The sequence below is a fragment of the Notechis scutatus genome, chromosome 1 (genome assembly GCF_049901735.1).
Source record: "Notechis scutatus isolate UNSWTSFEM ecotype Mainland chromosome 1, rNotScu1.2, whole genome shotgun sequence".
In the NCBI taxonomy this organism is placed as follows: domain Eukaryota; kingdom Metazoa; phylum Chordata; class Lepidosauria; order Squamata; family Elapidae; genus Notechis; species Notechis scutatus.
Window position 1 is genome coordinate 35,341,003 of NC_142009.1, and position 14,368 is coordinate 35,355,370.

Here is a 14,368-nt window from a genome sequence, read left to right on the forward strand (position 1 = left end):
TTAAGAAAGGAATTTTCCTCATAGAGGTAGATAGAAGAAATGTTACATGTTAAATCAGATAAAACCAACTCAATAATATCTGCTTTGATGGTATCAGCTATGTAGCGCTTAAAGGATTTTTCTAGCCTTACAAGCCATAATGCTATTGTCTAAAAATGCAATAGATTAAAACCTGATCATCACACATGCAAAGCACATCTAAAATATGCCTTGTCTCCACCAAAGCATTAGTTTCCAAAAGCAGATAGACTATAGTCTTGTGCAGGCATTCGGTCTACTCATACAAGAGCTAAAAGCCGGGAAGGAATATGGCCAGATGCATTCCCAACTCTCAAAGTTCTCATTCTTCAAATCTATAACCTATCTACACTGAATAAAAAGCACAAAGGAAGTTTTTATTTGCTGGGATAGTATTTACATACCCATATTTCCTAGTACATTAAACTCTCCAGTAAACCTACAAAGTGTTTGCATAAGGCTTATGTAGTTTTCTATTTTGGAATATGAATGGTCAGTTTTCATTTCATATCTTATAAAGTCTGAAAAATATTTTTCTCCAAAATAGGGCTATCATATCTGGATTATAAAAATCCACAAAGATCTTTTAAGTTTTTGCTGACATTAATGACTCCTTGGATTTTTTTTAACTCAGATACGGGAGGACTAAACTTTTTTTTTAATAGCTAAAGTATTCCTTTAATAAAATATAACCATGTTGCTTATTTGTGAACCACAAATTAAAAATGGGAAAAAAAGAAAAGAAAAATGAACATCTGCCGCAAAGGAAATATGAAATTATTTAAAATTTATTTTAGATTCAGATCAGTGAAAGAAAATATATAAAATACAAGCAATAAAATTCAACCAAAATGTAACTAAGAACAGTGTGAGGATATTGTGAAAATAAAACAAAACCTTTAAAAACTTACTTTGGAAACCAATTTAATCCAAGATGTTCTGTCTTAGAATACAATATACGTTCCAGCATTTCATAAAGTGGTCTCCAGGGCAATTCTAAATCATCTCTTGACAAAAGTTCTTTTTTTCTAAGTTAAAAAACACGCATACAGACAGGAATTGAATTTGAATCATTACTCACTGACAATTAAGCTGACAACCTAAAATATTCTAAGAAAACTTCTTTGAGTGACTGTATAAAATTGAAGATCCAGATCTAACTCTTATAATAGTATAAAAAAGGTTATTTTAATCAGGATTACCTGTTAATCAACTATCAAATTAGATTATATCTAGATTTATGTATGACTAATGGGGAAAAAAGGAGAAATGTAATGCTAGAAAACTACATTATCCAACTATTCATTTACCGTATTTCTGGTTGAGATATCAATATTATATCAAAACTGGTACTCAACATATTCATTGATCCTATTCTATCCTTAAACTAGCGAAAACCAGTATAATTTGTAGCAATAGAAATTACAAGGTGGATATATACATCTAAGGATGATAAATGCAAAAATTAGAGATATATAGTGGTTGGTTTTTAATGCATTTTGAAAATGCAAGGCTGTACTATATGATCAAGTCTCTAATCTTTCCCCAAACTTAGGAAAAAAGTAAGAGCATTTGCTGCTTTAGTCTGGCTAGGTTTTTGCTACTTCTGATTACCTATATAAGGCCAGCATGAAACAAAATACCAATCAAACCTGACAAAAATCTGTTGAATCTCTTAGTTTTAACACTAACTATCCATATCTCCAGCTATGGATCATTATTGATATAGATAGAAGAACGAAGTAAAACCAAACTTACTTCAGCAAGTTTATTAAAAGTCGAGCAAAACCTTGCATCATGCTGATCTCCAATTTTGGAATAGTTACTAGTTCATACAACAGCTTAATGAAAAGAACATGATCTTCTTTACTAAACTTTCTCCCATACAGCCGGAGATACCTGTAAAAAAGAAAATTTAAAATACTCTAGATATTTCATTTTATCAACATCCTCATATTAGTGTATACAATGCAAAAAAAGTAAATATAATCATAATGAATGGAAAAGTACAAAAAACAAATATTAGGTATAATAAAATTATTCGTAGTGAATTCACATCAAGACAACTTACAAATGTTATCTAAATGCAGACCTGTTAAGATATTCCTTTTGGGGTTATACAATATGCAAATGACAGAAAAAGAATAATAGCAAGCCACAAGAATTAAAGAGGAGGAAAGAAGAAAGTATATCTATATCTAATTCATTTAGTTGTTCATTATATCCATTATGTTATTCTACTATTCACACAAATCATCCTTACTTCTCCATACTCATACACCACCTCATATGTTGCCTTTTCTTTAAACTCTTTTGAGAATTTCATCAATTTCGTCTACCATGATTCATATATTTGCATCTGTCAACAGACACCCTAAAGTAACCATAAGTATTATGTTTGCATTTATTCATAAATATATTAAATAATTAAAGGGAAATCGCATGTCCTTCTTTCACTCCTTGCTCAATGTTGAACCATTCACCAAGCATACCATTAACTCTCAAGCAAGGTTTATTTCAATTGTGCACTATTCCTGTCATGTTCAGCTTCCAGCCACTGATCTGCATATTCAAGCAAATCATTCCACAATTCACAATTTCTATTTTATCATTGGCTTTAAGTCAACAAACATAATAAACTTTCTCACATTCATACGCATATCAAAGGTCTGTAGAAACTATTTGAACTATATACCCCTGCCTTGTATTTTGTAGATATCAAGATAGTAACCAGATGGGCAGTGTGTTGAATGAACTGGTGTAGATGGTTTGAGTTTTGTTGATTTTTTTATCCCCCCTCATCCACTCTAGTGTTGTGGAAATACTCCATTAAAGAACTATGCGGGGGGGGGGTACTTAACAGCTCCCTTGCCCACTGCAAAGCCCCAAGTACAGCCAAAGTCTTGATGGTTGCTGGAGTTCATGAAGCAAGGGAGAGAGAGAGGAGGGAGAGGGCAGGGCGGGAGGGCGGGAAGGCAGCAGGGAGGGAGGGAGAGAGAGAGAAAGACAGAGAAAGAGAAAGAGACAGACAGACAGACTACTTGTCTTTTTCTCTCGCTTCCCTCCCTTGCTTCATGAAGGTCTGGCATCTGCAAAGGGTGCAGATATTGTGGAGGCAGCAAAGAGTCACTAACATAATTTCAATGCTATGGATTGATCTCTCTCTGGTTGCCTTTCAACTCACTGGTGTTACTTCTTTCTGCAGGAAGACAATCATTTCAAATGAAGTACCACAAGTGTTACCTGGAGTGCTGTGGGAGAAAGACTCACATGACTCTGACTCTGATATGGTTATGAGCCTGTATTGGGGATTATCTTATAGCAATAACACAGGAAAATATCAATATTTCTTTGCCCATATTTTATCCATTGTCCAGTGGTTTTGTTTACTGTTCCCTATAGGGTTGGGAACTCAATTTATTGATGATCCAAGAAGACTATTCAGGGTATCTGTTGGATAAAACTGTTTAGGTTTGCTTCAACTCAGACTCTGACTGAGCAGTATGATGTAGCTGGGGCGTGGTCTATTGGGATGAATCTGAGCTAGTGACTCCTGAGGAAGTAGAGAGGGTTGTCTATGGTTTTTGTTAGCTTTTTGATGTAGTCCAGGTCAGGAAACCAAAACCAAGAATACTAAAATTTATTGTAAGGTGACACCAGAACCTTGCAAAAAGCATTCCCTCCCCACCACCACCACCACCTTTATGTCCCAGATAACTAGTGAGAGTCAATTCTGAGACACATTCTCCATCCCCAATCCTGCTCTGGATTCAGATTTCTCTTCTAGGAAAGTTGTTTAGGTTGCATTTCTCAAGGTGATTCTCATAGCCCATTGAAGTTTTTGATAACTATAAAATGATTCATACCCTTCTTTTTGAGGGAAGTTGGTCTGCAGCTCATGAGAATCCTTGAGAAACAGATTATCTAGACTTGCTTTTTTCAGTTTTCAAACTGGGATTTAATAATGAGACAACTTTGGTCATACTTATAGATGGCTTGTGGCAGAGTCAGGATGGAGGTAGTACATTCATTCCTATGATCCTTGATTTCACAATGGCTTTCAATACCAATGACCATGATAGCTCCATGTGTTGGGAATTGGGGACACTGTTTCATGGTGATTCTCTTCCTTTCTATAGGGCTGGTTCCAGTTAGTGTTAGTTGAAAGGGAGAGAGTTGCATCGTTGCCCCTTTGTGGGGTACTGCAGGGTTTTATTCTCTCTCCTCCTTTTCACATCTACATGAAATTGCTGGGTGAAGTCATCCACCGTTTTCATCATTCTTGATAGCCAATTATACTTTTGAAATATTTAAACCCTTCTTACCCCCCCCCTTTATCACCCCCCCTTTAAAAAAAAAAAAAAAAAAAAAAAAAAAAATCAGTAATACCTGTTAGGGTGTATATATAAACTCTTACTTAAATATAATACAGAAAAAAGAAAATTGAATGATAAAATGGATGCAAAATTTGAAAGAAAGTTACAATAAAACAATAGGAAAAAATACAGACATAATTTGTAAAATTCATATTACAACTTAAAGGAAACTTGGACTAAAATATTTTACAGATAGTACACGACTCCATCAACAATACCTAAGATGGACAAATCATACAGTAATAAACATTGGAAATGCTATGAGACAAGAGGCAGATAATGTTGGAATTTAAACTTGATATGAAGCTACAATTGTCCTTATTAGATATAATCTTAGGGAAAAATAATATAATAATTTAATGTGATATAGCGAGAATAAACTTTGCTCAAAGGCACAATTTGGAAAAAGGCACAATCCCAACAATATCTGATTGGGAACTTAGAATATACAGCAAAAACAAAACTAATGGTACATATAGTGCAAACAATAGAAGTTCATTGTGTTGGTAAATTGTTTCTTTTCTAATACTTTCTCACATAGGATTTCCTTGTCCTGTAATATAAGTAGTCCTCAACTTATGACTTATGAAAAAGTCAATCTTCTTCCCCTGCAGATGTCAGGATGCAGAGGCCTTTGCTCTACTCCAACAGGGTCCATGCACTACACAGGTTTCTCATGTGCATGCTAATTCTTTTCCAGGTTGTTGTGCCCCATCTGTGCATGGGGAACATGGCTCAGAGAGTGGCGGTGGCTCTGGGAAAGGCATGGCAGAGCAGGAGGGAGGAAAACAGCAACCACACTCCCTCTTCCTTTTCCTCCCCTATCTTTTACTCTTTGCCTCCAGCTGGTCTCTCTCTCGCCCTCTTCCTCTGCTTTTTTCTGCTGTTCTCACTCATTCTCACAGTAAGGTGCCTCCACCTTTCATACACCTTCACACATATGAACATTCTCCTTTTCCTCATTTCTGCCTTTCCACACACACCCACATGCATATGCAGGCTCATACCACCCTCCTGAGCAGAGATGAGCCTTCTTTAGCTCCTTCTTTTCCTTTCATCTCCCTTCCAGGCCTGCCTAGGTAACTGTTATGTATATGTAAATAACGTAGTTGGGTTGACAATATATAAACTACAAATATATATGTTTGTAGCTTTAAGGAAAAATACTGTAATGTATTGTGCTGTGTTCTGATTGGTTAATTATGCTTCAAGTTGCCATAAGAGGGAGCTATAGATCATGGTTTAATTCTCTTTCTCTTTTTCACTGATGATCTCTCTTGATACTGATGCTGGCTGACTATGGACCGATACTGACTAACCATGTTTATTTTGATATTCTGTTGATATCAAAGATTATCTGTTGTATTATGGTTTGATATTTGTCTGCTGTAAAAGATGTGAAACCGATAAGACGACTTTATAACTGGATATTTCTGGACTGTTAAAAACGTGTATGACATGGACTGTTTATTGGACTGTGCTATTTCTTCAAGTAAACATTAATACAACTTGTTCAACTCTGTGTGGCTGTATATTTATTCGTAACTGTTCTCATAAACCATTTCCGTGTGCATATCCTTTTTATACAAGGGTTACTCTGCACATATCCTAACAATAACTATCATGCTGATTTGCCTCTCTGTATTCCTCTTTTTACACTCTTTCTCTTCTCCCCCCCTCCTTTTCTCTTCCCTCCCCATTGCACACCTACTTATCTTGCATCCGCTTTCACATCCTCAATGCCCCTGAAACCCAAAGAGCAGTGGCGGCAGAAACAGCACCAGCAGCAAACAACAAGTCCTCCTTTTCATTCCCTTTGCTGCTTCTCTTTTGGACCCAGCTACTCCAGTGAATATTTCCTATACATATAAGCATTTTCTTTAGCCATAGGTATAGGAAATTATAACTGGAGAAACTGAGTGTCAGGGTTCCAAGCAGGGAGGATTTTACTTAAATTAAGTTGATTTAAATCACGATTAAATCATGATTAAATCATGATTTCAATCACTAGTAAAAAGGCTTGATTTAAATTAACTCGATTTAAATAATAAATTTTAAAGAGCAACTGTCATCTGTGGCCCCCAGCAGCTCCTCCTCTGACCTTCTGTTGACATGCTATATAACTAAACTCCATTTCATGCCTAATAGACTAAATTATTAATGTATCTTAAATAGAAAAACGTCTTTAGATTTTTACTCCAAAAGCATTTTATTAAAATAAATTTGATAAAAATAAAAAAAATCCTATTTAAAATTTAAAAATCCAATTTAAATAAAAACCAATTTGATTTTTTAAAAAAGAATCATCAATTTTTATCCACCCTGGTTCCAAGTAACAAACCCAAGGCAATCAAAACTCTGATGCCTGGAGTTTCCTCAGTATGAAATTATTAGGAATGTCATATTGGCACATCTGGAAAAAAACCAACTCTGAGGCACCCGAGGTTTTCCCTACCCAAATCAAAACCCCAAAGTCCTTTCTCCCATATCACGTGTCCATCACATGGTCCAATCAGGTCACAGCCCCAATTTCATCTAGCTTTTTGTCCATGTCTCTCCAACACCTGGTCGAGCATCCTTGGCTCCTACGGGAAAGAATGTTATTTTGGCTATACATCCCCAGCTATCTCTATCTCCCCACTCAGGTTCCCACAGCTTCAACCAGCCTTACTGTGGCAGCCTTGAAGATGCTCCCAAAATGGCTTCAGGGCTGATATTGGGTCTAAAAAGAAGGTGGCAAAGTGAGCAAAAAAGTACAAAAGCAGAGGAAAGGAAGAGGCAAAAAAGAGTGAAAAGGAGAGCAAACGCAGCGGAAAACAGGGAACAAAAAGGAGACGGAAAGAGAGTGAAAATGGATGCAAAAACAGCAAAAAGGCGGCGGCAAAAGGAGTGAAAAGGAATGCAAAGGCAATTGAAAGGAGGTGGCAAATCTGCCCAGCCCAAGCAAAGAGGCAGTGTGGTATGGTAAGAAGTGTGAAGTAGTTCAAGGAGATGCAGGAGGCCCTGGGAGGCCTGGCGTAGGTCATGCACAAGTGTGTCTCTCTGTTCAGGGAGTATCTGCTCTCTGCTCAGCTGAAAATCCTGCTTGGATTTCAGCAGGGAGGATTTTCAGACCCACACCCCAAGAGGAGAAACACACGTGTGGCCTCCCAGTTTCCCCCATCCCCCTGAGATACCCCACACTCCTTACCTGAGATTCTGTCCACTTAATAAACTATGAGACCACTTAACTGCAATTGGGAATACTACTGTAGAATTCTTGTTGTTGAGAAAAGCAGACACATAATGTCTTGATTAATATCCACTTTGTTCAATGACTGAGATTCTGGTTCCAATCATAGTCATAAGTCAAGACTACCTGTAGTTTTTCATACTGATTTCTTTCCATTTTTTCCCCAAAATCCATTCCTGATACTATCAACTATGGTTCCCCCTTAAACAAATAACCAGAACCTCTTACACACAGTTTCATTCATTCTGTTTTATTGCACATATTCATGCTTTTTGATTCATTCCTTTTCCATTTGTACTCATAGATGTACACATACTCTTAAGCCATATACTTGAAATGAACATATTTTTTTCTAAGCAGATAACCATTCTCATTCATCCTTGAGTTTCTGAATTGTTCAATACATTTTATGTACTGCATGTCACTTAATCAAAACCAAACCCTGCATTGCATTAATTCTGAATATGGAATACTATTTTCAACTCATCCCTGGTTCTTCCAGTATTACCATTTAATATAGTATAACAGTCAATTATCAATAACCTATGAACTCCTGCTTCCATACACAATTATAGCAATTCTGATGACACCATATATACATTTCAGAGTGTATTTAATTTTCTTGAATGTATTAATCAATCTCATTTCTCAAGAGATTGATTACCTTCATCCAGGTCCAGTACATCACATACATTCCAGAGAGTATTTCACTTCCTTGTATGTATTAATTTCATTTCTCAAGAGATTGATTACTTTCATCCAGGTCTAGTACATATTGCATCTCAGTTTAAGTTTCACGGTTACACAATACTTTTTAATTTTATTAATTCGTTCAATAACATTATTATACACTCCTCTTACATTGCAAATGGCATTATTTCACGTGTCATGGACATCATCAGATGGACTCATAGTTATTAAACTCCGCCATCCATATTGTCTATGCCAATGAAGTTTTTCATAAATGTGGCCTAATTACCAGCTTTAGGAATACCCATGCTACAAGCAGATCTCCTTCAGTTTTAGCATATGCTGGAAGCAAAACAGAAGCCCACATTTGCTCAAAGAATTGTCACACTATTCTATGCAATCTAGTATCCCTAATTTAGAAACTACTTCAAAAGCAAAATACTGTTATCCACAGCCTATCAATTGGGAGATATATGGTAATGTACTGAGAAACATTCAAGATGCTCCAGCAATAGGACCAAACAAACAACATCTTTATTAAGTGACAGAAACATGCCATACCAAATGAGTGTGCTACCACAGAGAAGGTGAGGTTTTTTCCCCAGTCACTTATCTAAGGCTATAAAAAAATTGGATGACAACAGTAACGAAGTACTTATTATACACTTGAATATTCTTGTCTAAAAAAATAAGCCGAACTATGATTTTTACTGGAAATCAACATAAAAACTATGAAATATTTCAAAAGATGCTTTAAAACAATAGCTGATAGCTTATCCTAAACATGTGAATTCATTTTGAAGGACATTTTTGTAAGTCAAAAAATGGAAACCAACTTTTTATTATCAGTAAGTTTGCAAAGAAGTAAATATTCTGAACCTCTCTTCCTCCCTCAAGATCATTCCACATACTATTACAGCAACAAGGCTTCAGATGGGGGTTAAATAACCTTTAACCCCAATCCAAAGTCTTGCTGCTGTAATAGTATGCAGTACAGGGGATCTCATAGAAGGCTTGACCAGGCAAAGTGGGATTGAGTTCTGATAACGATCTAACTTTGGTCAGGAAGAGTCAGAATATTTTTCTGGAGTGAGAGGAATGAGGAGGGGGTCGGGTGCTTATACATCAATTTTTTCAATTTACTTATAGCCTGCCCAGAACTGAGATTCTTGCAGCCCCAAGAACCAAAAAAGGCACATAAGAATTATTTCTGAGCAGTTTTCTTTATTGTCCCTCACTTATAGACAGATATCTTGCCAAATTAAAGCAGCTACTTGTATTCAAGATATACTTTGACAATTGCTACATAGAAGTTGTCTTACCTCTCTTTCTCCCAACCAAACTATCTAAACACCTCAGCCTCTTGGGCCCCTGGAATGTAGTCCCTCCTTCCTGGGAATCCAAACTACATTCCACTAGATTCCATCTTCCAGTCATTTTTTCTTCAAACTCTGCCAAGTTTCCTCACTAAACACTTTCTTTTCAGCCAGGCAGTGCAGGTTTGGTTCTGTATCTTGGGGATGGAGCACCCCAAAACTTAATGCAACATTGTCTGAACCCTACAAGAATCCAGTCCTGCTCTTGATGGATAAACCAGCTGTGAAACCATCTACTGACTACGTAATGAGGACCCAGATTGTTGGGGGCAATATGCTGACTCTTTAAACTGCTTAGAGAGGACTGTAAAGACCTGCAAAACGGTATATAAGTTTAAGTACTATTGCTATTACAAAGAAGATAAAGAACAAAATATGATAACTATTTGATGCTAAATTGGTAATTTGCTACACACATTACTATTAAAGAGGACTTACTATTTTTATCATAAGGGACACAGAAATCGATCATTTATCTCATTCATATTATAAAATACTGTATAAAATTAAGTTCAATAAATAACCCTAAAAGCTTCAATATTTATGGTATCTGAACTGAAAAAAGAAAGACAAGTACAAATCATTTTGGATGTTAAAGAACTATAAAAGAGTTTAATCAATCTTGATTCTAATGCTTTAGTACAATATTAAAATTAAAAACACCTCAGGTCAGGAAAGCTATATGGGAGATCTGTACTGTATAGCATCAAATGCTACACAGAAGCAGAGAATAAGACTATATTTATCATTCCCACTCTCAGTGCAACCAGCATGTGAAGTAAAAGTTGTATGTCCTGTAACTCAGTTTTAAGAAATGCACTTGCTCTAGATTCAAGCTGATTTTGTATAAGCTCTCATGAATCTGCTCCTATACGCCAAGGCCCTGACATTCAAATATCCAGACCAAGCCATTTTATTGACAACTCCTTACAATGCATCATGACTTCACTTTGCCCAACTAGCTGTAACAAGTGCTTCATCTTCTTAACTGACCGCAAGCTGTTATCTACTGCCTGTGTACCAATCAAGACTTTTATCATCCCAACATAAAGTTCATGAATATTATGCTTCAGATTTTAAATATTTGATCACAAACTGACATTGGAAATTGAAACTGATGTATGAATAAATCTAATACAGTAAATCTATTTTTAAAACACAGAAAATTCAATAATTCCATTACTTCATCTAAGAAATAAAAATTTAATAAACATAATGACAAATTAAAATATAATTACAACATACTAGGATGTGTTAATATTGTTATCTTCTACAGTCACAGGACATTTCAGAAGCCAAACCAAATATTTGGGCACTGTTTCAACACGTTGTGACAGCATTAGTCCATAACACATATTAGAATGAAAACACATTCTGTATAAACAGAGTAAGGGAGAACCCATGGCTACTGGAGAAGTAACGTCATGCTACATCTACTCAAGTTCAAAACATCTTTGTAAGGCAACCATGTGAGTAATTTATATTTATCAATGTAGCTCTAGGAATCTTTCTTGTAAACAAAGTCACTTACAATGACAAGTCCAAGATTTATACAAAATATTAACTTCTCCAGCATACCCTAACCATTTTTTTACCATTACTAAGAGAACAGTGGACTAGAAATTAACCAAGGCAACAAAGAAATCCCCCCTTGTGTACACATCTTGGTTATTATGACAGCATGGTATAACTTGCTTTAAAACCATTATTTGATCTGTATGAAATATACAGATAGTCCTATGACCTATGACCGTAATGAGCCTGCCCATTAAGATTGCATGTTGTGACGGTTGTTAAGTGAGATTTCCTCACTTAAAACCCCCCACACCTGGTGATGTGGCCATTAAGAACTAAGCCTCTCAAGGTCTTCCCCATTGAGCTATCCTGTACTCCATTTCCTTGGGGTTCCCAAAGCCCTTGGGCCTGCTTCCCAACCCCAATACCAAGTCCTCTTTTGCATCCCAGCAGCTCACCACAAGACTTGGGACACCACCTGTCACCCATCACCCATCTTTTGAAGACCTCCAGAGCTCACATTAGAGAATGAGATCACACCACTCCATCCCTCAGTGTTCTTGGGCCATGTGGTCATGTCATGAAAAAGGCACTCAAGTGGCAGCCACTTCCATGATCGGGCCAGGGATGGACAGTCCAGGGATGGAGCAATCCACTCTGATTTCTTAACTTAGTCTGTGCAGTACTAAGGCTTTTTCTGTAGCCCAGGAATGGAATGGCCTTCCTTCCTTACCCAACATGGGGTCCAGAGCTCAGGAGATCTTCAAAAGGTAGGTAATGGGAGGGGGAGGAGGACCAAAGCCTGCAGGGACCCAATGGGAGATTGGATGGAAACAAGACCAGGAACTGCAAGGACCCAGCAGGATAGGATGGTGGTGGTGGTGGGGAGATAGGTGGGGGATGCTACAACTTCCCAGCGGTCGGTTATAAGGGCAAATAACATGAAGGTGCTGCAGTGGCCATAACTTCAAAATAAGCCAGTCTTGGCTGGAGTGTATACAGCCCATAGAATAATAAATAAATAATGGAATAATGTTAATTTTCTTCATAAGTAGCAACTACTCTAAGTCATCTCTTCTACTGTCAATTGGAAGGATGCATAATAGTCAGTCATTTTATAATTCTTCAAAAGATAATTAAGTTTTTAATTTGAAGAACTGTGTACTAGAAAATGCAATAAACAATTAATTTACTTAATACTGTAAGTTAACAAACTTTTTCTTCTAAAGTCCAAATGAGGTTTACCAACCTTGAAAGATGACTTAACATTAGCCCACCCAAGTACCAATAGTTGCACATGCTGAGGTGATGGCAATTTAGGTCACTTCAAAGCTAAGTTGCAACCTTACAACTACTTATAACCTCTCCCCTGGTTGATCATGTCACTTACATAAATTCCACCAAACAAAGCTCTGAAGATGCTGGAGTACATGAAGCGTGGAAGTAAGCTCACTACTAAACGACATTAGCTCAATGTAATCCTTAATACAAACTCAATAATATCAATGTCATACAATTTTGTTCTAATTAAAAAAATACTGCCCGTTGCCTTAGGTGACAAATGTAAAACAAATTACATTTTTTGTTCAGTTTAGGGAAATAAAGCCTTATAATCAAAATGAGGCAGACTCTATTTAAGTTATAAATTTTCAGTAGGAACCAAAAGCTAAATAGAGCTTCTGGAAAGAGAAGATCAAGCATCCTTTCCAGCCATGACCACTCACACTTTTCATTTGCTCAGATCAGCTGCTTTTGTAAGTATTTAACTAAAATTTCCCAAGATGTCTGTGAACTAAACTTTTATTTATAGAATGGATTATAAGTACTTATTTTTTTAAAAAATAAACCATCTCAAGCTCTCCAGGAGAAAGCAATTTAAAAATTTTAATAGATCTGGGAAACATTGACAAAGGTGGAATGGTTCAGTTGTAGTCTTTTCCAGATGTACAAGACCAATCTTCACTATTCTCTTATTTAAAAACAGCGGTAATGAAGACATCCATACAATCAATCAATATCTCTCTCCCTCCCTCTAGATAGATAGATAGATAGATAGATAGATAGATAGATAGATAGATAGACAGACGGACAGACAGACAGACGGACAGACAGAGATATATAAAAAGCACCCCTTATTTTGGTAGACTCATGCTCATGCCTACCAAAATTTTCTAGGAGCAAATGCTCATGCCTACCAAAATAAGGAGTACCTTCAGATACTTAGTCTTAAATCCAAAACCTAGTTCAATAAAAATTCAAACTGTTCTCAAGAAACCATGCTCATGACCTTTTGTTAGTTTATTACTTTTAAGAGAGTATTAATTATTTAATGGACAGGTCCTAAATTCCTGTTTCCCCTTCTCTTTTGTTCATTGTGAGTGGAAGACCTTCTAACAAGGGGGGGGGGGCGGAGATACTGGTTTGATGCAAACATCCACACTCAGAGGTGTAGGAAGTATTGGTTGGGGGGTTATAAGATGGGCTTCTAGCCAGGGTGATCTTTGGGGAGTTGATCCGAGTATTGGTCCCGATGCTTAGTAAAAGAAGGAATCGAGACAATACCATACTCCGAATCAAAAGAGAAGGGACGGGTTTCCCCTTCTATGATCACCCGTCTTTCTGTACCCAAATTTGGAGCCCAGGTTCCACCCCACCATCTCCAGCCAAGCTCACGTGGAAAGCTTTCTCGTCCAGAAGAGGCCGCCGGGCCAAAGCTCCTGAAGCTGAACAGCGCGGCTGAGGTTCAGTTTGATCTGGGAAAGGAGGTAGCTGGCCTCGGCTTCTAGCTTGTCGCCGTAGGGTAGCAGCTTATTGTACACCAGTTCCTTCTGTACGGCTGGAGGCGGTAGTGGTGGCGGTAAGGGAGGCGGCGGCTCGGCACCAACGCCGGCCTCAGCCATGGCCGCCTCCTTCCTGTCCCGTTGGATAACCGCCTGCCTCCCGCCGCCCCGAAGACTCGGCTTGCTGCCGCTGCGGCTTCTTTGCGTCGCCCGTCGGATCGGCCCGGCTGTTGGCTAGCCCCGGCTACCGAACCCGACTGCCTCGAGCGTCTGTCACACAGCGGCTCCTGGTGACGAAGCAACAGAGCGAGCGAGCGAACGAACCAAGCAGCGCCGCCGACCTTGTCGCCGTCTCCCGCGGCTGCCGCCCAACACTGCTGG

At 37.7% G+C, this 14,368-nt stretch overlaps 1 protein-coding gene across 3 annotated transcripts in view; it reads right to left on the reverse strand.

The window, feature by feature from the left end:
* The window catches only part of PSME4 (proteasome activator subunit 4), a 90,706-nt gene extending 76,599 nt beyond the window's left edge, over positions 1-14,107 (reverse strand). For all 3 annotated transcript variants that reach the window (XM_087960871.1, XM_026676701.2, XM_026676700.2), the window contains exons 1-3: positions 13,881-14,107; positions 1,777-1,917; positions 930-1,046 (exon numbers count right to left, since the gene is read on the reverse strand). In XM_087960871.1, coding sequence (XP_087816997.1) covers positions 930-1,046; positions 1,777-1,917; positions 13,881-14,107 — 485 coding nt within the window. The remainder of the gene's footprint in view (positions 1-929; positions 1,047-1,776; positions 1,918-13,880) is intronic.
* Positions 14,108-14,368: the final 261 nt, after the last annotated feature.